This window comes from Castanea sativa, chromosome 12 (genome assembly GCF_040712315.1).
Source record: "Castanea sativa cultivar Marrone di Chiusa Pesio chromosome 12, ASM4071231v1".
NCBI classification, from domain to species: Eukaryota; Viridiplantae; Streptophyta; class Magnoliopsida; order Fagales; family Fagaceae; genus Castanea; species Castanea sativa.
The window spans coordinates 16,871,718-16,895,670 of NC_134024.1; the positions used below are offsets into that span (position 1 = coordinate 16,871,718).

General features: G+C 36.5%; 1 protein-coding gene across 1 annotated transcript; it reads right to left on the reverse strand.

Annotated features, from left to right (window-relative positions):
• Window positions 1–391: 391 nt before the first annotated feature.
• LOC142619037 (protein SABRE) lies at window positions 392–22,952 on the reverse strand. The gene is made up of 24 exons (XM_075792113.1): window positions 22,817–22,952; window positions 22,518–22,675; window positions 19,808–19,919; window positions 18,449–18,700; window positions 17,690–17,955; window positions 17,200–17,419; window positions 15,644–15,814; window positions 15,468–15,545; window positions 14,733–14,984; window positions 11,320–13,419; window positions 8,810–10,670; window positions 8,474–8,577; window positions 7,785–8,141; window positions 7,271–7,389; window positions 6,901–7,150; window positions 5,903–6,127; window positions 4,343–4,482; window positions 3,930–4,002; window positions 3,150–3,251; window positions 2,848–3,021; window positions 2,315–2,644; window positions 2,056–2,223; window positions 1,319–1,697; window positions 392–1,015 (listed from the first exon to the last, which is right to left on the reverse strand). Exons 2-24 carry the CDS (start codon window positions 22,586–22,588, stop codon window positions 906–908), a joined length of 7,914 nt encoding a protein of 2,637 aa, XP_075648228.1. The 5' UTR covers window positions 22,589–22,675; window positions 22,817–22,952; the 3' UTR covers window positions 392–905.
• Window positions 22,953–23,953: the final 1,001 nt, after the last annotated feature.

A 23,953-nucleotide genomic window follows, 5' to 3' on the forward strand; every position in this document is an offset into this window, starting at 1 on the left:
GACATTTCTATTATGTTCAAGTGTTTTGCTTTCTTTACTTTTGGGAATCTGGAAACAGAAAACAGATTATGTCAGCTTTGTCCGTGACCTTGTACTAGAACATAATAGGACCTTATGGATATCAGTAATAAGATGCAAGTCCAAGCCCACCTTAAAAAGAGTACTCTAAATCGCAAGATAAGAGTCCAAAGCTAAGCCCAATTTTGCACTGAACATACATAGAGATACAAATTCCTGCCGAAAAAAGACTGCCACGGTCTTAACAGAGCATATACAGGATCCCCAGTTATTGGTGAAAGCTATTGTCGCAGATAACGTTAAGGAACCAAAACTTTTGCCATACATAATTTTCACATCCTGTTGGATTTTATTAAACCCACACACAGACGCAGAAGGAAATATAACTTTATTTCTATTGGGTAAAATATATTTTAATGTATGTACAAAATAACAAAATTGTGGTAACTCAAATTTTAGAGACTCTATTCTACCCCTTTACGTAAGCTACAAAAATATACAAATAGACACCCCCTTGAGGCAAAGGGATTATTTCTTCCCTTGGGCCAAGAGAGTTTAGGATCATGGACTAAGCTGCAGGTGTGTTCGACTCGGGTCCTTGCAGTGAATCACTGTTCGTAGGCTCCAGCCATTATGTTTCTAGTTGATAAATTGATATCCCTAAAGGCACATATTCATCTCGTCCATTCTTGGTGTCCCCCATCTTGCATTATATTTTAAGATAATGTGGCAGGATGAATCTCTCAAGCCCTTCATTCAGGGTGCTCACAAAGCCAAACAAACTACAATTGCTCAATTTCTGTACCCCCTCAGTTGAGTAGGTACTGATGGACCCTGCGATTTGTAGTCCTTAAGGCCTTCGACAAATCCCGACTATAGAGATGCTTCTATTCATGAAAATCCTCATAAGGCGAGGATCCACTAGAAGAATCACTCTCATATGGAGTGGTCTCCCTTGGTGATGATGGAAGTGAGTCCTTCTGTTGGGAGGATGAACCTGACACATAAACAAGTCACATCTGAGTTAAATCCATTTTGAGTTTAAATCCTCCAGTCAGTAGGCTAAGTATGAAAAATCCTCCAACCAAATCCACTTAGGTTAAATTCACTAGATACAAAGATCCAGAATCTTGGGAAATAAATGACCAGATATTCCTGACAAGTGTAACTGATTGCTCTAAGAGTGAAGGGATTGGAATTGTTGTTTACATCCCTATAAATCATCACTATAGATGCAATGAAAACCAAAAAGGTGATAATCATCAAAATGAAGTGAAAAGGCAATAACAGTTTAACAAACCTTTTTGTCTTGAGCGGAACTTCTTTGTATGCCGCCTAATAAGCCTCTTAGCTTTGGTTATGGTGAGCTGCCTAGCAAATGGAGAAAACTCTGTATCACTCCCACTCCAATCATTTTGGAAATCATTCTCTGCATCACCCCTCATAGTACGCAACACAAATGCCTTGGCCTTGCGACGTTGAGTATTGAAAAGTCCCCTGATGGAAGTGACAAATCCATCACCTGCTCCATCACTTGGACGCTTAATCCAGGAAATTGGATGCTGATCAGACTTCCCTGCCTGACCTCCTTCATTGTCACTGAAATTTAGGTCACTATCAGGAACACCAGTTCCACTGGATTCCCTTTGACTGTGTACTTTGTCTTTGAACTTCTTACCCTACAAGATTAATGGAAAGACCATGACAATGATTTCTGAAGTGAAAAGGTTAAAGATTATAGTTTTGCCATTGATTTGAAAAAACTAGAACCATTATACTTGTAAGTTCACTTGCTAATGTCATATACAAAGACATTAGAGAGCTGTGTGATAATGCTGATGAGAGAAATAACTCTTCTTTCTTATGTTCTATATGAGAAGGTACAGCTTTAAGAATAATCCAGCTAATATTTGCAATAGTTGGAAGACTTTGTATAACATTGTCATACTCGCCTAGACATATATCCTGGATTATTAGCATTTGCAGATGTGATCCAATGGGAACAAGTACTAAAAAGGATGTATGCAGAACCCTTACCTGCATTCCCGTGACAGACTTCAGGACTCCCCAGATAATATGCTTCTTAACTCGTGAGAACAGTCTCCGCCAAGTTCCAGTGAACTCAACACGATGAAATGTATCCATAAGCAACTTCAGATCATTTACGACAAACCTTGATCCCTCGTAGGTAACCAATAGCTCAACCTATGCCAGAAAATATACAGAGTTTGATTTAAAAAACCAAATTTCAGCAAGACAAAATTATTGATTTTGACCACAAAAAAACTGAACCAACCTGACTTATCTTGATATTGTGGAACTCCATCATTTTTCGAGGTCTAGATCTTTTCTCTTCTTGAGACTTCACTACCTTTTTCTCCTCATGAGAGGATCGACCAGATTTAATAGCTTTGGACTCTTTCAACTTATTTTTAGAGGATTCATCTGATTGGTCAATAGAACCAAGTGGCCCACTTTTTGAGGAAGAAATGCTCTGTAAGACAAGTTCATTAGCTACAGATTCTGCAACAGTCTCCTCCCATGATCTATCAAAGGATGACGTTCTTCTTAATTCTGAGGTTGAACCACTAGTAGAATTTTCTCTTATGTTTTGCAACTTTGATGCCTGCATGGTAACCACGAATTTCATAAAACTTCAAAGAAAATGGAGTGACAGTATATAAATATATGAAAGAATAAACAAAAAAGTTATATTTCACCCCTCACAAAATATAAAATTCCTGGGTATCCAGGCCTAAGAAGAGTGCTAACTACGTTTGGTTATACAATGTCTTAATACCAAATGCCAGAAGATATTTGGAAACTCACTTGAGCAGAATCAGCATGGACAGAGGGTTGATTGGGAACAGGGGCAGAGGCACTCGATTTGGATGCAATGTCAGACTCTTTTGCTGAATGACTGCTTGATGCAGAGGCTTCAAGGATTGATGAGCCTTTCTTTACACGTTTTGAACCAGCAGTCGTTGAAACCTTCCATGCTTCCTGCACGCCACAATGTAAATCATCAATTTCCTTAGGTTCTACAACAAAGAAACTGTTCCTATTTTATTGGCTGGTATTACCCAAAACAAAAAACAACAAATTTCAAAGCCCGAATGTCTCCAACTAACCTGCCGCCGCTGTGAATCTTGCTCTTCTTCAGGGAAGAAATATTCCCACATCATTCTATACATTGTCTCCGTCAAATGGATCTTAAGGGGATAAATCTCTACCTACAATGTACAGAAATAGCTGGTGTCAAGCAATAAACTCTTAAAACATACAAATTACAACCTTATAAATAAAAGCTGCTTCTTCAACAGAAACTATTCATTGAGATCGCTAAAATGTTGATCCTGAATGATTGTGAATCTTTTCATGCAGCAGATACATGATATGATAGAGGCATCAGTGCCCAAATAATGGCAAGCATGCTAAGCTATTGTACCACTCTATCAACAGTAATCACTAAGCTTTATAAATCTTGCTTAGCAACAAAAACTCATAAAGTCTTTACTATACAAATAATCATTTCAAACTTCCAACTACAGAACATCCTCAGCAGAAGTTTTTACAAAATATTCCATATTCAGCCTCTTCATGCCCCAAGGAAAAACAAATTATTATAGTGCTAGCATTCATAGGGTTGGCAATGCCAGAAAGGTGTGGCATGTAAAAAGAAAGCAGAATCCACAAATTACAATTAAAAACAATTTTATGTTATGAGTAATATACATGTGACGGGAAAATTAGTCAGAATGTATTAGAAGCATTATATTAGTAATATGTGCTGCGTTAACACAACACACTTCCCAAAGATTAACAATTTAAAAATAACAGAAGTTCTTATTTATTGAAAACAGTGATGTTAAGAATAATCTACTCCAAAGGAAACCAAGAAAACTAGTCACCTGGAAAAGTTCAAGTGGAGAGTTCCCATCTCTTGGAGCTCCCTGCTTTGCATCTACACGAAGCATGACCTTTCTACAGCCAGAAAAGTTAGAGCAGTGTTAAGAGTCTTATGCCCAAAGGATAACAGGGGAAAAAATCATACAGTTAAAGATTTGAAGGGCTTAGGATGGTAGTTTCTGCTCCTCTTGAGGACCCAAGGAAGACCTTTAGAAAGAATTTCCTTTTTAAAAGTAAAATTTTGTTGAATTTTTATACTTGTTGGAGACACTGAACAAAGTAGAACCACAAAACGTTTGTTCTTAGGAACCACAACAAAATGAAAATGGAAAAAAAGATTATAAAGTTTTACTATGAATGGAATAACTAATAGCCAATGGTACCACCAATGCAACAGACAAGAAAAAGTACATACTTTCCCCATTCGGGCGGAGGGTTCCATGCAGATAAAAGCATAGCAGACTTGGCACTAGTCAAGCAGTTCCTGACAACAAAAAATTTTGTTGTGAACTGAGCAACACCGACATCTTTGTAATCCCGGTCAAAGTCATAAATCTGTTGGGAGGAAAAATTATAAATATGAATCAGCTGAAAAAACTAAATGCTACCAACACTATAAACCATAGCACTTCCTAAAACATTAATGAAGGATAAGCAGCATATGTCAGGAAGATTAGATATCCAACAATACAGAAGAAATCCATCCAAAACAGGAATATCCACCAAGAACATCAAACTCATGCAAACAATGATGGTCAATTAAACTGCCAAACAGTCATCATATGCTCCAACAATCATTGGAAAATTCCAAATCAAGTCCTTCCAAACTAGAATCTTAATCTTCATTAACCACTAAGATATAGGGTCCGTTTGGTAATGTTGTTCTAGTAACATTGTCTATATTTTTTGAAAATGTGTGGGTGAAAAAGTGTGAAAATACGTGTAATTTTGTTTAAACACCGAAAACTGTTATTCTAGTAACGGTAACAAACGGGCTCATAGTACTTTAAATGGCACAAATGAAACAAAACAAAACTCTTAAGTTGACATGGAAAAGGCTTTGAGTGGATGAATTTAGAAAAATCCACAATCTGCTTTTCCAAGTGCCTAATCTTTAAGAAACTCATTTCTTGCCCACTCTCTAGTGTGAAAAAAAAGTATTGCCTCCCAACATTAGTCACCAATGTGGCCTGCTGTTGTCTTCTAAATCTTTATTGTGAGCTAATAGTGTGCACCTCCTCATTGCCATCAATCACCAACAATGATTTGAGTTCCTTTAAACTTCCTCTCCCCCTACCTCCCAGGAACCCTTTTATTTATATAAATTTTGCCTAAACTATTTTGCTAAAGGTAGCAAGTTTGCATGTAGAACCCGTAGAACCCACTGCATGTGAAGATTGCCAGTGCTGTAGAACAACATCCACAAGGTTCTTAGAACTACAAATACAAATATTAAAGCTCTAAGTCAATTGACTCACTTCCAACCTCCCTAAACTCAATGATAATTGGTAAGTGGTTAAAAGTAGCTTTCAAAAGAAATACCAGGAGAGCAATAAATCCTGACCATTGTTTCCCACAATAAAGACATGTAAAATTAAGTTTAAAAAAAAAAAAAAAAATTCCTCCCTCTCAAATTGTACAAGGTTTATCCTTAACACCTGACCTGATGAACAATCACCACTTGTCCAAACAATCTGATCAAAACGAGAACAATGCAATAATGGAAAAAGTTGACCACAGATCCTTATAAGCATCTCTATTTTTACTAGAATAATCAACATTAATACCATTTCCTCAGAGTTATCAATCAATCACACACGTGGGTGTGCACGGCTGCGCGCGCATAAAAAGACAATTCTTTTGTATAGAGAAAGATTTAGCCATAATACAACAGGAATCATACAAAATACCAACAGATCTTTCACTAGATTTAGAAAATAAATAAATTCAGTTCTGAACATCTTCAGAAACTCACCATGTCATTAATCTCAGCTTCAGCAAAAGCTTTACCATCTACAAGCATGCTCCAAACGACTTTGTTAATTTGCAAAGAAATACGCATGGCATATGAGGGACTTTTGTTCTTTTCCTTCTCCATCAGTCGTAACTGAGCAGCTTTCTGCAGTGCCATTCTTAATGACGCAGATGCTGCCTTCCTTGATTTTTGTGCATTTACAAGATCTCTCTTTAGACCTTGCACCTGAATAGTGAAGCTCATACTGTTTACAATCTATAAGATATTTTGAAAAGTGATATTTAAACGAAAAAACAAACATATACACATGTAAACATGAACAACAACACAAGAGAGAGAGAGAGAGGTACTAAAAATTATATCTATTTTTTATAACAAGTAAAAAAATTTATTGAAATGAGAAGAGATAAAAAGCTATGGAAAAGGGATGAAAAGTTAACATTTCTTATTTTTACAAAATTGAAAGGAAATAAAGAGAAGAAAAATGTTTTATTCAGTTATTTTGGATTGAAAATGGTTTATTAAGATTGGATATAATAGATATATTCGAGATTTTTGGTAAAATGTATGCATCAAAAGGAGTGCCCATAGTTCCCGAGGATATAGTTGTTCACATTTACAAGTCATGAATCCAAATGTAAGATTTCATTTTAGTTCCCAATAAATTTAAGATCAAGAAATTACATAATTCAGCTGAGAAAAGAGAGGAAACATGTACTTCAACCATATTATAATGCAAAAATCCATAAGGCTGAAGCACAATATGATTGCACCATATTAAATTTTAAGGAAATGTTTATTGGTGACCTAAGCAAATAAAGTTCTCTATAGAAAAAAGAAAAATCGGGGAGTGCAACAATCTCAAACCCTGGAAGAATTGATCATTATTTTGGTGCAAGAAGGTTGATCATGAAATATGCAAAGAAACAGTACTAACATTAGAATCATACTGTCATAAACTAGCTATTTAAAGATTATTTGCAAGGATTATTTCTCACCAAGGTAGATCTTCCTCCAGTTATCATCCACAAATCAGCTTCCTTTTCTGGATATAGGTCGCTGGATGTACTACACCTGAGAGACAATTTCCTAATGTCATCAAGAAGCAACTTCTGCTCTTGCTCTGTCTTTTCAAGGTTGATTTTTGCAAGTTCTACTTCTTCAACACCATCTGGAACCATCTCATCTGCCTCCTCTTCAACATCATCATCATCTTCAGTAGGCAATGATAGACTACTTTTTCGAGGCCTGAATCACACATGTTAATCAAATAACTTTAAGGGTCAGACAATGCCACACAACTTGTTTATACCCAGAGCACATATTTAATTTGATGAGAAATTAAGAAAAAAAATATCATGTACTCACTTTGGAAGCCGAGCAAAAAGAAGATTGGTCAACACATCCAGCATGACCTGAAACTGCCGAGATGTCATTGTCGCTGTTATATTATGAGAATTGAAAATGAGCTCCTTTAAGGGCTTCACCTGCAACAGAAAGATGCAAAACCTTTTGCAATTAAAGCGTTCAAATGAGAACCTAGTTTAGTGTTTGTTTGCGCACACACAAAAATGCATGTGTTTGTGAATGCATGAAGTCTCACAAGTGAGAGTTTAAGATTTATTAAACAAGTGTGCAAATACACACATGCATGTAATTGCACACGTACCTATATGATGGGAAATTACATCAAAATATATACTTGGGATATGATATCCAAATAAAATTTTTTTTTAATAGGCAACTTACAGTTGAACCCACTGAGTGAACACACAATCTCATCCTCAATCTTGCTCTAACAAGGGGAGGAGGTGCCATATGAGCTAGAGCTCTTTGGTATTGATATCAAAATAAACCATCAAATGGAAAGTAACTGTCTTACCTTTAGTTCAGGAGTCCCACCTTTGTGCCTTGTGTATCGAACATACATATCACAGGGCATAAAAACCCTTTCAAGTAAAGCACCAGTACGTTTTACTTTTGGAGAGCTTCTAAGAATTTTTGGAAGCCACTGCAATCCAGCCCCTGGGTCAACATCAGTTGGTGCAACATGAGCCTGCACATGCTCCAACATGACAGAGAACTCCATGCGTTTCCATGTCATTTCAGGTTGACATTCAGGGATATGTACATTTCCAGTACCAAGTGCCTGCTCAATCATCTCATAACCAACATGGAGGACTGAATTAAATGATCGGGCCAAAACACGACCACTGACTGCAGCAAGCAGAAATCTACCCTGTTTGCAAAAACATAGTGAGTGCGCGTTTGGCATAAGCTTACTTAGCTCTTGCTGATTGTTTTTTCTGAATTATACATAGTTTTTTGTTTCCGTTATATTACTTTTGCTGCTTCGTGTCTTTTTGCAAAAAGTAGTATTTTTTTTTAAATAAAATTTTTCTTATTTATCAAAAAAACAAAAAAGTGAAATCAAACTTATAGAACATTGACCCAACAATAGCAAAAACAAAGGTCCAGAAAAATCAAAGTAAACAATAATCTTTGACTGAAAAATCTCATGCAAAAAAGAAAAAAAAAAAATCTGAAGCTGAAGTATCCTTTACAACTTACATTGGCTTCTTCCGAGTGAAGATTAAACTGTGGCTCAATAACATTCACCATGAAATGACGAGTACCCTCCTCCTCAGAATCAGCCATGCTTAATTTTTTCATTGCTAATCACGAAAAATAAATGGCACTTAGCTGAATCTTGGTAGTAGAATGTATGATTCTAATGAATAATTTGATGACAAAATATAGCTAGAAATGTGTTCAATGCTGCTGGCAATCATTTGCAACAGACCCTAGAGTAAATTACACTAAAGAGATGTTACCAGTTCTATTAGCAATTTTGTACCGCTAACTAATTTCTTCAAACCAAAACATCAAAGGTTGGTTGAGATTTACCAGCAGCAGCAACTGACAAGTTCTCCATTTTAAGTGAATGTGAAGGAGATGATGAAGTCTCAGCATTTTGAGTAGAGGGAACACTTGCACTGTGGCTATTAGAAGGGGGCTTAGGCACATCATCTTGATGCGTTCCAACTCCACTATGTAGCTGACTCTCCTCAAGTAACTTCCTCTGTGCGTACTGCCGAGAAGGAGATGGCCTTGGAGGTTCAAATGCCTTGGATATACCACCAACCCAGGACCAAACGGCATCTCTATTCTCAATAGTCCATAAAAGCTTGAGGCCATAGACAAAAATGCGCTGACAATTGTCAGCTATTACGACATTGTACCCATCGTCATCATCTGGGTCAGATCGTGTATGCTCATCACTCTCACTCCCATTTTCAAACTCAGATCTGACATAAGTCATCTCAAGATTTCTTCTTCCAGCCTCTTGCCAGGCTAATAACCTAGCAGGGTCAGCCTTTGGGGCCTGCCTTCTGATTGTGAAATAATCAGATGATAACAGAAATCCATCATCACGATGCTTCTCAGTGCATCCAGTCACAGAGTTACTTTTATCACTGGAAACTCTATCCATGGATGCAGATTGGGTGCTTTTCCTTGTCATTTGAACTACTTTTGCAACACTGGTGCTATCTTCTTTATTTAAGAATGCCTTAGGCATATGAAGGTCAAGACCCTGGTAAACGAGATCAAGAGGGTCACGCTTGCATTCGAAAGTATATTTTTGCTTACCTCGACTGTAACAGAGCTCATACTTCAGCTTTGTCATATTAAATGTCAGTCCTTTGGCCGGGTCATCATCATCTAATGGCATATGTTTCATACAAGTAGGCGCAGCATCTACACGGAGCATAAACTCTGTCATCACTTTGTCCAATGACAAATTCCCTGATCTGGCAGCTCTTGGAATTCCAAAACGAGGCCAGCGAGAGAAGGAACGCAATTTGTGAGGAGGAATATAATTCATGCTCCAGAATTTTAGTATCCATGCTAGATCATGGGCACCAATATTCACTGTTGGTGAAACATTTGAAACATTCTCAAGCTTATGAGGAGGACCATAGACAGTTCCATCTACACCAGCACTATCTTCCAAAGTGGAAGGTGGGGATTGTTTCTCAGATGATGAAAGAAGGGGTCTAAGAGAGAAATTCCACCGGAGGGACAGAGAAGTTGATCTGAAGGGGTCAAAAACTTTTTCACGAGCTTCCCCTTCAATGGGAAGTGCATATAAATAATGATTAAGTGGATTTCCAGATTCACATTCCCAGTCCATAGTAACATCGAGAGTGAAGGCTGGGGCTTCCAGTAACGGACCAGACACACCACTAGGAAGTTTTAAACCACGACGGCTTGCCAAACTCTCCAAACTGCTCAACAACATCTTAAAATCCTTTGCTGAAACATAAACACGACCGTCTGACTGTTGGATCTCCATTGAACTAGAGATAATTTGAAGTTTGTCAAGCTTTTCATAAGGATCAGTAGTAGCAAGAACATTCCATCTGGTTTCAGAAAAGATTAAGGTGATATTTCCATGAATGTAATTTCTTACATCATCCCACCATGGTAAGCTCCGTTCCTTTTTTGGCGGCTGAGTTGGAATAGAATTAACATTCCTAGTGCTTAGATTAGCCCTGCGAAGAGCCACAGTAAAAGCATAGCTCACATCAGCAAAAGCTGGCTCATATCCCACTCCAAAGGACATTTCTGCTTTCTGAAAATATATAGGCAAATCTGAGTATGTTTTCACTGGTGGAGTTGTACCACTAGCTGAACGAAGCATGTTCACCTTTCTCCATCTCCCAACAAAGACATCTTGGTAAATTTGAGGTTGAAAACATGTTGCCTAATTCAAAGAGAGAACAGTCACAACCATAGAGCATAACTTAGATGTCGAGACATTATATGATTATAAGAACACAATCAATGAATCCAGAGATACGATTATAAGATGTCATGTCTTCAAACCATTCTATACTCATTTCATTTAAGTACAGGAAATGTAGAATCACATTTGGTGAAAGAAAAGATGGAATATATACAAAATGTTCAGACCTGATAGGGTGGAAAGGAGATATGGCCACCAATCAAAAAGGTACACATGCTTCCTTCAAGGTCCACATTTTAATCAAGTAATGATAATTAAGGTCTACATTTAAATGAAATAATTCGTCTACATTTTAATGGATGACCCCCCCCCCCCCCAACCCACCTCTCTCTCTATCTCCTTTTTATTTAAGAGAACAATCTAGCAATATATAGGTTAATTATTCTGAAAAGGACACATAGAGAAGTAAAACTCTTAAGCTTATAGATTGATTATCTTTTTGCAAGTGTCAGCATAAAAAATAATGTGCTTATTGGATCTATAAATTTCCACATATCCAGTGATGACAGATTTCCCCCTAAACAAAACACATCCAAACAATGCAAGTATATACTAAAAAAGAAAAATCATAGAAGTGGTAGAAAAGAGAGGCAGCTGTGAACCTTACCTGCTGTGCTAGCACAACACGACCTTCACATTTACCAGAAGTCGCAGAAAAGAGAGGATATGTGTAATTTCGTAGCTGAACAACAAGAGAACCTGTTTGCAAGAGAATATTACTCCCATAGAGTCGAGAAAATGGTATATTTTTTTCAAGACAGACAGGATCAAGCTTCTTAAGAACATCTATCATCCCAGTATCTCCACCATCAATTCTAGTCAAGGTTACATCTAAATCTGTCGCAGAAATAGAAAGAAGAGAAGTTCTGGAGGTGCTAGGCTTAAAACCAGACTGAAACCCTTCCCTACAGGCACCTGAACCTTCTGATGGTTCTAGACTCTGACAGGTCTTGTAATATGATCGGAATGACTGTTTATAAATTTCTTCTTCCATTTGGCGAAAATCTAATGGCTTTTGTGCATCAACCTCTACTCCATCAAAGGTCTTTTTTTCTTGACCAGAATCATTTGTTTCAGCTGTTTTAGGACATTGGTTGGCTTTGGAGATATATTCATCAAGAAATTTCAACCTGACAGCTAATTCACAAGCCTCATTCTTCATTAGCCGATAGTGTTCATCAAGCCAACCCTGCAAAGGTTCTTCCTCAATATCGGCAGTTAGCTTGCGTATGCAAAACTTTACACTTCCAAATCTCATTGAACTGGGCTTTTTAGCTTTTGAGCTTTCTTTCTTCATAGGAAATATGAGATTAGTTTTTGCAGCAGTTATAAGCTTCAAACCCCGCAACATGTCCTCAATGGCATCATCAATGGCACGCAATTGCAACCTGTATGGCATGCAAATATGAACATCGAGGCCTTGGATTACCCAATCCCTTGTGGTGGCTACTGGTGCTTTTGCATCAATAGAGGCACTAGGAATACGTGAAATTTGCATCCGGCTACTTCTGAATACTCTTGTCCCATTGAAACTAAGCATAAGCCCTTCCAGTAGTACTCCTATGCGGGCATTCTCAGAGAAGATAGACTGAACCTGAACCATTGCATCGACCCCATCTCCAGCCTCTGCAGATATACGCAACATTTCTACATCAACAGCAAATATTGATTCCCTTTTAGAGTGCTTATCTAAATGTCCGGATTCCGTGGTGGCTTCTTTCTTATGCACAGTATCCCCCATGCTAGAGACATCTTCCACAGATTCATTAGCATGTCTGTGAAGCTTCTGATTATGTACCAGCAACTTCAATTGCAAAACAAGTTCAATTAGTGATAGATGTACATCAGGCTCCCACCTGACCATAATATCGGTAGCACTGAAAAGGGAGCAGACAGCAATGTCTTTCAGACCACCAGTACGACGGACAAATTTAGCATTCTGCATGTCAAACAATGTCACTTTTGTTGCAGGCTTATGTTCCACCAAATATTCCTGATAAACAGATCTGGCCCTTTCAAGTTCCAATTGTGTGGATTGTTTCTCCTTGTTCACAGACAAACTGAAATGGAAAATGTCAAGAGAGAGAGAATATTTCAACTTTTTGCATTCTTCAGAAATTGTGGACGTTACTTTTGCACAGCGTGGTGTTCCATCAGCTGAGACACTGATGACAACTCGACCACCCTGTGATCCATAATTGACACGCTTGGGATCTGCAACAACTATGTTCTCCAAACCTACATCACCACAGAAGTTTACAGAACACCGCTCAAGATTAAATTTCAAGAGTCGTGTCCCTTTCCCTGATGATTTGGATGAACGTCCTCCCCGACTCTGTGTTGTTCTTTTTCCAGATGCAGACAGCTTTTTCAAGAGATTTTGAAAGGACATAGCAGTTGATATAAGCGACTCAAGACGCTTAAAAGTAAAGTAAACACCCATACCAGTTACATCAACAGATAGAACCAATTTACACCTAGGACCATCTTCTTCAGAGGACTCCATGTCCTTCTTGCCCCAATCCAAACTAACCTTTGCTATGTTCATTAAAGAACCAGAATTTGATTCCACGCCAAAAAGGCTTTCTTTTAAGCATTCTTGATATTCATCTGCCATATGCAAATTTATTTCACCAAGTTCCATCTGTACCGCAGTTCCCGTATTTGATATGTTATTTGCGAACACATGTGACGATTGTGAGCAACCCTAAATTAGGAATGAGAAGTTAATATACTGTCCAGTCATAACTTCAGAGGTTAGGGAAAATTATAGAAAGAATGGAGGGAATATACAAATGTGGATGAGCAATTGAGCACATCAAACAGTGAGAGAGTACAAAATACAGAGATAAAACAACTACTTCACAGGTGGAAATCTAAGGGAAAAATCTACAAAAACAAAGTCAAGTCATCTACTATTTACATTCCAACATAAAAAATAAAAAAAATTACAAATGAAATTTTCAGCTCCTCCACAAATGCAGTCAAGCAATTTGATATAGAAAGTAATGATAAGAAAAGTGAATCGGAGACCAAAATGCTGCCTTCAGTATCAGGTTTCTGTCATGGCCCAACAACTTTCATCCCTTTAAAAGTGGCAGAGAACTCCAAGCAGTCAACCCCTTCACTGCATTTGCTAATAGCCATAAATAGTGGCTAACTTAAAATTTTAAAACCCTAATAGGGTTTATGTTAAGGGTTCATGCAAAGCAAAATCATCATGATTCCGCTATCATGCTGACAAATTAGTCAGTAAATTGTCAGCTTATGGCTATTAGGTTTTATGTGCTAACTGGTGCATCTCTTCTAAAGTCTTCAAGAATTGAGGAAGTTTTTCTGTGCTGTCACCGGAGTTGCCAATTTGTTAAAATGATGTACTTTTGCTGATTTTTTTTTATTTATATAAATTTATTTAATTATTGCTGTGCTGTTATAGTGCTGCTGTTTTTGTCTAGTTTTGGCATGTGGTTGTGTGTAGCAGATTGGTGCAGTGCTGGGATGTACATAATATAGTGTATTCCTTTTTCTTTGGTAATGAATTTATCTCTTGTTAAATTACCAATTGTCCCAAAAGCTTAAGCTATTGGAAAATGGTAAATTTAATCATATAACTACACACTTCTAACACTCCCTCTCACGTGTAAGCTCAAACTCTATTTTAATAGTGAGGCTCAACATGTGAGATTTTAAATGGGAGGAAGAGTGGAGGAGACAAGGGTCGAACTCAAAACCTCCTGCTCTGATACCATGTCAAATTACTGATTGTCCCAAAACTTAAACTGTTGAAAAATAGTAAATTTAGTCATTTAATCCCATGCTTCTGACATCGCTTATTCATCAAAAGAGAGTTGGTTTTCTAAATTTGGCAAAAGATAGGTCTAAGGTAATGATACTCCAGGAACATAAACTGCCCTATAGCTAACAAGCAATAACACAATACCATCTCAAAACAACAGGTTCAAACACTTTCCCTAATAAAATAAACTGTGATAATGATAAATTAGTAAACAGATTACTTACATGATATACTGGTACACCACTGATGCTATAAAGCACAATAGTCATCTCAGGGGCTGAGACTGTACATGTCCACATGATGGCCTTGGATTCAGTAGATCGAGGCTTTTCAGGAGCTGACAATTCCTCCCGAAGCACCATTCTTTTCTTTTTTGAGTAGTGGAGGCGTAACCACGGCATTAATCTACTCATTATAATGTTACACTGAGTGCCCCCCAGTTTAATATCAATTTCAGCTCTAACAGGCGAGGTCGGCTGAATAGTTAACACATCCAAAGAATATACATTGAATTAAAAAAACACACCATGCACTGCCTATACAAGATTTAACAACTTCAGATACCTCACAAAAGTGAGACACCAAAATTATTTCAAACTAAAACCCAAATAAAGTATTATTATTTATAAATTATACATACAACAGCATTTATATTAACATGCTATGGGTCAATATAGTGATTTGTGCACATTAAAAGCATAATAATTGCCAAAAACCAATTGCTGCCTTGGCCTAATGATAAAGGGAAATCATCATGAAGCAGACGCCATAAGTCAAAATTCTATCATATCTTAAAATAAAAAATAAAAAGAAAATTGATAGGAAATAAGACTTTTATTAAAAGAAATGAACATCATGTTCACAAAGATGAACACTGAACATGAAACAAATACATATAGAAATAATAAAAAAAAATGACAGAAATACTAGGCTGCCATAGTTTAACTGAAAGTACTGACCTGCATCGGTATGTATAGAAAAGAAACAACATCAACTTTCAGTATCTCCAAAACTGATGTACCAGCTTCTCTGAGCAGCTGAAATATAATGAAAAAATCACCATCAATAAATGATGCTGTAACATGGTTGAAAAACTACTATACCAATAGAGGTTAAAGAACATCAATATCCATACGTGAATCTCACTGAAATCCATTTGTACATCAAGGCGTGTACTCTCCCCCACATCTTCACTGGATCGAGATTTGATTATTTTTAGTTGAATGCCCATGATGTTGTTCTCGATAACAAGATCATGCTCTTGATGCACAAATCTCACATCCAATTTTGGCAAAATGAAGCAAACCTATAAATTAAAAACATTATTTTCTGTTAGATTTAGAACAGTCTGCATATTTTTCTAAGCTTTTCATGCATTCCAATTAAACACAGCCAGGAAAAATTATATATAAATTTTTATTATTATGGATAAGTTATGCACCAAATGGGTCTAGAACACATGGCCTCACCTTCCAATCCATTCTTTTGGGGAGAGGAAGTGCTATTTGGCCAGAGCTCATTAGCAATATTCTATATATCTTGAGAATTACAAAAAACACATAAAGATATTATCACTACCATAAGGAACCAAAGAAGATGCTCAATTATATCCACATGCATAGAATAACAGCTAATACAACTTATGTAATAGACATGGTAAAACAATTTGCACCATAAATAACTATAGTGATAGTGTTACATCATATAAATATGTTTTGAGTTAGACATAGCAAAAGAGATGCCCGAGAAACTGTAATGCAAGGATCCTTCAAAGACAGAAAAGATGGCTCTGCTAGTAGCCAGTGGTGAAGAAAAGATGGCTCTTACACCTGGGACTTATCCAGGTTTAACAACTATATAATCTTTCTTTTTTCTTTGACAACAAAAATTTATTGATGAAAAAGATAGCCTAACTACACAGGGAGTGTACAACTATAGATCTTATGTCACCAATAAGACCAACTCCTGTTAATTTGAAATATATTAAGTAAAATAAACTTCTTCTTTTTTGGATTATTAACTTTTGCATATTGAAATGCCCGTAACTCCTTTTCTTTCAAAGCATTTTTTCATGAACCAAAAAAACATCACAAAGTACTATAAAATTCTCTCAGGTTGATTCTAGGTTTTACTACAATAGTGTTGGATTTCCATCATGAAAGAACTATAACTCCGTCTAAGAAGTTAGAAATTATGGTTACAGAGTGGAGAACCACATAATGAACATTTCTTCTAATTAGGCCTCATATTTTGAGCAAGTAAAGAAAGAAAAAAAGCCTTTGATAAATTGAAGTAAATAAATCCATAGTTACCTATTAGGTTAAGCTTTTGGTGCAAGGGCAACTAAAGAATTTTTCTTTCCCACAGGTTCATCAAACACTTTCTTTTTCTTTTTTTTTGATAAGTAACTACATGTGCAGCCTATCAGGTTCAGGCAAGAAATTTCTGGTGCTAATGTTCATTAATTATTAGGATTTAATGCCTTGCCATAGTCAACCAGCAGAAGTACAAAGAAAACCATTATTTTTTATATTTGTATAAAAATGTCTGTTAAGAAGGGAAAAACATTAAATGCTAGTCCAACTGATAAAGCTTCTGAATTCGAATGGAAGACAATGATGCTGAAATGGGTTTTTTTCCCAATCCCAATCAACTAGGATTCAACAATAAAATTTAAATATATTGACAAACCTTTTCTGGAAACATAGACGTGTACTTTGAAAGGCCTACAAGAGCCTGTTTTTTCTGTGGACTTTTAGAACCCACAGAATCAACAGTTGATTCCATAACTTTATCAGAATGAGAAAAAGTGTCTGATGAACTCTTGCTTTTTGAAAGCAACTTCTCATTAAGATTCACAGTGACCTCTCCACTGGTAATATCCAGATTCTTGATAATTACACCTACTTCCCTACGCCCGAAAGAAAGATTTGTAAGATCTTTAGTTGATAAACCAGCATATTCAAGATCAAAGTTTGCACAAAAAAAAAGTTAACAAATGGAGACTATCCATATTTAAGATGTTTAATCCCAGAAAATAATGCAATACTTGACTGCCAAGTTAGCCAAAAAAGCAACATCAAGTTTCCCATCAATCAACAGATTACACTTTTTTCCAGAATAGATTTTAGATTTACATCTAAATAAAGACTAATGATCAGAACATAAATATAAAAGATACCTATCATGACCAAATTCACAAGATAGAGAGAATTCTTCACAGCTAATTGGAGCAGAAGATCTATCAATCATGGCAAGGGATGACTGTCCTGCGGAAATGCATCCTCCACTGTTAAAATTGGATGATTGGTCACAACCACCCTGTGGTTCACCAATGTGAACAAAAATAGGTAATATATGTAGCTTAACGAACAGATTGGACTTGGATCCACCATCTTTAGAAATATCCACTGTCAGTTCTTTAACTTCAACAGTAACTTTGGGTGTCTGCAACATTGAAGAGACAACAACCATGAGCAAATGAATTCCTTCCCACAAAAAGAGACAGTAACAAAAAGGAACCCAGGGACTGTTTTAGTGGATGAAAGAGAAACCACATTGTTCTAAATTCAGAACTTTTCAACCTTAATTTCAGCAATACTCATCTTAACAACTTTGTTGTTAATAAACCTAATTACATTGAAGTTCTGCACTAGCCAGAAATACTTACCCCCCCCCCCCCCCGGCCCCAAAAACACACTCCAAAGAAAAAAGAACCTATGGCATATCATTTTCATTTTATTCACTCTAAAATTAACAGCATTATAGTGATTTCATGAGTCCAAAGTGACCATACATCCTTATAAGCCTCTCCATACAAACAATTTGGTCAACAAGGAAATCCAAAGAGCAGACAAGTCATATAACGTCTAGAAGTATCATGAAAGAATAGTCAGGAAAACAATCATCCAAAAAGAATACTAAGACAAACACCACATACCTTCACAACCAAATCTGTCACAGAAACCGACAAATATCTTGCAATGTTAGCAACAACCATCCACTTTCCCCTGCCGGAGGTGCGTGGTCTTCGAATTTTAGCCTTCGTTGTGCTTTTAGTTGAAGGCCTCACTACAACTTCTAAGTCACATATTAACACTTGCAGCTTTGGATCCTTAGAAACACCAAGATTGACCAAGGACTGACGTAAGCTGAGTCTAATTTCACCAACAGATACAGATTCAACAGCACCCTGTCAATATCAAAGTCAGAACATCATGAATGTCATAATCCCTAAGAGGCTAAGAGACAAATCTGCTAACATAACAAACACGCCATATTTCTACATAGGATGTTGAAAGGCTTCCAGTGACGGATTTTCTTCTTTGCCAAGAAGGAAGAGCAGCAGGAGGGAGAGGACAAGGGGAAAGCAACAACACAGTATTATTTACTGGTAGTAGTCCAGTTCAAACAAGATATCTTTCAAGTCTCTTGAAGGTAACTTTTATTATATGTTATTTTATTTCTTTAAAAGAGAGGAAGAACAAGATAATGTAGGCACTCTAGTCCATTTTGAGAATAATCCACACTCAAATCTACATGGCCACCTAAAGATTTACCTTGCAGTTAGTACACTAAGAGATATTCTAAGAAATCAACCAAAAGCATGTTTGTTTCCGCCTAAAATTATTTCCCGAAAAGTATTTTCTACATTTCAATTGCTTGGTATAATTGAAAACCAAATCAATGAAAACCTTTTCCTTAATCAACCAAAATTTTAAAATATATATATCCATCGTCACCAAAATTGCTAACATCACAGGCAAACAGCCAAAGACCAGTTCCTTACTTCTATCCAAACAACACACAATAAGTTATTTTCCTTGAAAACATTTCACCCTGAAAAATGTATTACAACAAAACAAACTGAACCATAAGATGGAAATAAATGAAGTAGCCCCACGTTTATTGGAAGAACAACAAAAAACAAGAGCCAATTAATGAGCACCACCCATGGGTAAAGTGATTGTGACCCACATTTTGCACAGATTGAAATACCACAGGAAGGATCTGTCAGTCAACATCATCATTAAAACCATCCCATTTCCAAAAATTTGGGTAACCGTATCTTGTTAACCTAATACATTTTAGGTTGCAAACTTGAAAAATTTTAGCAAACAAAAGTATTTGGTTAATCATAAAATCATTACCCCAATAGCGATACGAAAGAATTCTAACCAGTAAAGCATTAGACGTTATTATGAGCCATTAACTTAATGCAATAAGGAGAAAAATAAGCCACATTGCTGACCCAAGCAATTAGTAACAAATTAACTAAGTTACTAAGTAAAAGAAAAACCTTGTTGAACTTCACCACAACGTCCCGTAAACATTTCCATCCACCAACCCGAAATCTAACAGATGCTCCCACAATCCGGCTTAGAACCCATGCCAGCAACCTGGAAGCAAAGCTGGAGAAATGGAGGGAGGAGAGGGGGGGGGGGGGGGAGTTCAATGAAGAATGAATCCAAATCACATCATCATACAAGATGTGCTCATGACAATGACAAAATGATGATATTTTAAAATTGTATTGATGGCAAAAAGTTATCCTTAAATCATATATCAGCAATGATACAAACAAAAGCACATCAGGGAAATGATGACAATGATGGCAAACCAGTACAGAGAGATGAAGATTTTATGCAGCCTTTGAAGATTAATTTGTTGGTACTTCGCAAATTCGTCTATACAACACATATTATTGGTGCCACGTGTGAAGTCCAATTGAAGTAAAGTAGGGTGGTTTTAAAGTTCTAGTTATATATCTCTTAGGATTAAACAAGTTTCTAATTTGGGTTTCTATTTAATAAGCTAAGGTCAATTTTGAATTTAGGAATAGAATGGTAATTTATGCAATCCCTGCAAATTAAGGATAATCTGATAGTTTGTTGAGTCTAGAACTTTCTCTGAGTAGGTTTTATTTTCCTTGAGTCCAGCATAGTCTTTTATTAAGTTTTTAGTTTACCAGTCAAACTAGAAGTCCTAATACTACTAGTACAAGAAAGAGTCCTATATATTTGTGCTGAATGACTCAAAGAACAAGTTGAGTTGATTATTAAAAATATTGATTTTTGAGCATTTAGGCATGTTGGACTCTGCGTGTTCTTTCTCCCTTTCTATTTTCTATTTCCTCCATCTCCTCCTTGTTTCAGTGTTAGCGTTCACAAGTACTATTCATACAACCCTTGAACACTATAAATTTCTCCCTTTTTCTTCTTCCCTACAACTTCAAGTCAAGCCCGTCTGCTTACCTATCAAGCCCTAAAACCCCACATAATTTCTTTATTAAATAACCATGAAAAAACTCATCAAACCCTAACCCTTTCTTTCACAATTCTAAACCCTAGATCCAAAAATCCTCCTAAACCTTAACCCACCACAAGCACATGTACATAGATTCACCAATTTGTCCTACATCAATTTGGTATCATGGTCAAAGTCTTACCACAAGTTCTTCACAGAAATTTTCTCCAATGTGGAACTAAATTCAAGGTTTCAGGCTTTTTCTCAAGATTTTGTAGAAAAGAAGTTGCAATGATCAAGTAACATGACATGTTCCATAGAAGCAAAGCCAAAATAGTCAAATACTACGAGACAAACTTTGGATAAGCTGGCAGATTCTATTTTAGCCAAATATTCTGCAAGAATGATAACTGATGGATTGCCTCATGCAAATTTGCTGCCACAACCACCTCAATTGTGAATTGGTTCAATGCCTCAAGGTCTGTTAAAGAGAGAAACTCAAACTTATGACTCACCACAAGAACAACTTCAATTTTTTTTTTATATAGGTGAAAAATAATAATAAGCGCAACACTTGAACCTCCGACCTTGTGGTTAACAGCCACAAGCTCTGGCCAACAGAGCTATTCCAGCTATTCGTAAATTTCAAGAACAACCATTTTTTTTTTTTTTTGATAAGTAAGAACAACCAAATGAATGCATTACAAGGACAATGAGCTAAAAAGTGTCCTAGAGTTGTTGGCAATGACATTTTTTATGACATCATAATATAGAAATATGGAGGGAGGTTGTGGTGTCTTTGGCAAGAAAAGAATGTTAGTAGCTTTGAGGGATGTGAAAGGACTGTTTTAGATCTGAAACTACTGTTTTTCAAATATTTGTATATTGGATGCTAGCTTTAGGTTTATTTTCCTTTTCCACCCTCTTAGATTTGCTTAATCATTGCACTTACAAGTTTGATTTTGATGTACCTATAGTATACTTCCAATGTACTTGGGCTATACTTAATCTTATTAATAAATATTGTTAATTATAATAATAATAATAATAAAATGATGACTGCGAAGGAACAAGGTGGGCATAACATTGATCGTGGAAAAGTCAAAACCAATGACGATATTAACGTTACTGCTATGGATCAATTAAGAAAGGATTATAAGCTGAAAAACCTTCCAAGCATTGATTTTACTATATGGTGGGTTTAGTGAGTAGTGTTTACATATTAAGAGGTAAATGTGCAACAATGTACTAACATTTGTAGGTTTTCAACATAAGGGGTCCCTATAATAACATTTGCAGGGTTTAAAGAGTACAAACAAAATTACTTCATGTTTTTTCTTTTCTTTACTGGTAAGTTAAGCACGAACTCACCGTCCATCAAAATATTATGGGATGACAAAGTGCCAGTTGACCTAGGGCTTGTAACGAAAAATTCTTTCGATACTTCTACTATAAACTTTCAATAAATTCAGTTTCTTAACTATTGTTTAGACTCGCCTCTAGCCAGAACCAGGTAATCCACCAACATTCACCCCTAACGAACTAAGAGCATATTCTAATATAAACAAGGCCAACCCTAAAGTGTTATTAGCGTTGAGTTCCTGTGCAATGGTGTCAAATCGCAATTTCAGATATCATAAATCATCAGAGACCGGAATTCACACAAGCTCTACAGACTCAATTCGATTAAGCAAGCAAAAACAGTTTGCATCACCCGAAAGAAAAAAAAAATCCAATAGAATCGGCGAAATTGAGGGACTTACATGAAGAGCAACCACAATGTGATGGAAACAAACAAGAATCCGAAGAGGAATTTGACCGGCGAGGCAGCCATTTCCGAAAAAGTTGATCAGAGAATCGAAATTTGGTAGAGGATGGTGAAATGCGAAACGTTGTTCTGTGCACATAACTTCATATGCACCTGAGAGAGAGAGAAAATTGGGAAGAAAAAAAAAACGATAAAACCCTAAAAAGATATTTGTTGTTGTTGTTGTTGTTAAAGATTTCTTTGAACGAAAAAAAAAAAACCGGTGGTGAGGTTTGAGAGAGAGAGAGAGAGGACCAATCAGACCGAGTCTTCGAAGCGTAGTGAACGGAGTCTCTGTGTGTATTTATAGAAAAAATTGAGATCCGTTCCGCGAGGTTGTGATCAGAGGCATTGAGAGAGAGAGAGAGAGAGAGACTGTTATTTTGACGGAAATGACTAGTGAGAGAAGGCAGGGTGTGTGGGGGGGCTTGGATCTGGTGCGGTGAGAGTAGGGGAAGTCGTGTTTTGTTTTGTGTACTTGGGAAAATGTGCGTGGTGGTTTGTGAGAATTGAGAAGGGAAATGGCGAACGTGTCCTTGGGACCCGAGTGGATTTTGTCAACGGTGCGTTTGGACGGTCAGTCAGTTTGTTTGTTTGTTTTTTTCGGTTCTTTCTTTCGGTACCGCGGTTGTTTTGTTTACCCGCGAGGCACCAGTTGAGTTTGCAATGAGTTATTTTCAAAAAGTATTTTTAGAAAAATTACCTTATTTTTCTGTGTTTGGTAAATACGTTTTTAAAAACAAACTTGCAAATGTTCTGGTATGCATAATATTTTTTTACATTCTTGTATAATTTGTTTTTCAGAGCACATTCTTGTATAATTAATTTGACATGAATAACATATATATTGTATAAACTAACTAATGGAAACAATATAAATTGAAAAACCAATTTTTTTTTAAGAATACTAAGTATTTTAATACATACATGGGAAGAGGAGAAAAAGTTATAAAAAAAAAAAAACTAACAGTGGTATATATCCAAAAAGATCTAATTCTTCATCAATACTGTTAAACTACTCAAACGGCGGAGGTTGCTCAGCAGCCCCGCCGAGCACAATGAGTCTTTTAAGTTGAAACTGTCGGGGGCTTGGGAACCTCCAAACAGTTAATGCCTTGGCAAAGGTGGTTAATAAAGAAGAGCCCATTATTGTTTTCCTTATGGAAACAAAATTGAAAAAAGATTAGTTGGAGTTAATTAAGGGAAAATGAAAAATGAAAAATTGTTTTGTTGTTCCTAGTATTGGGAATAGTGGTAGTCTTGTTTTGTTGTGGAAAGAAGATTTAATGGTAGATGTTAAAACTTTTTTCTCAAAATCATATTGATGCTTGGGTGGATGGTGGAGAACTTGGTTAGTGGCACTTTACGGGTTTCTATGGCCATTCGGATACA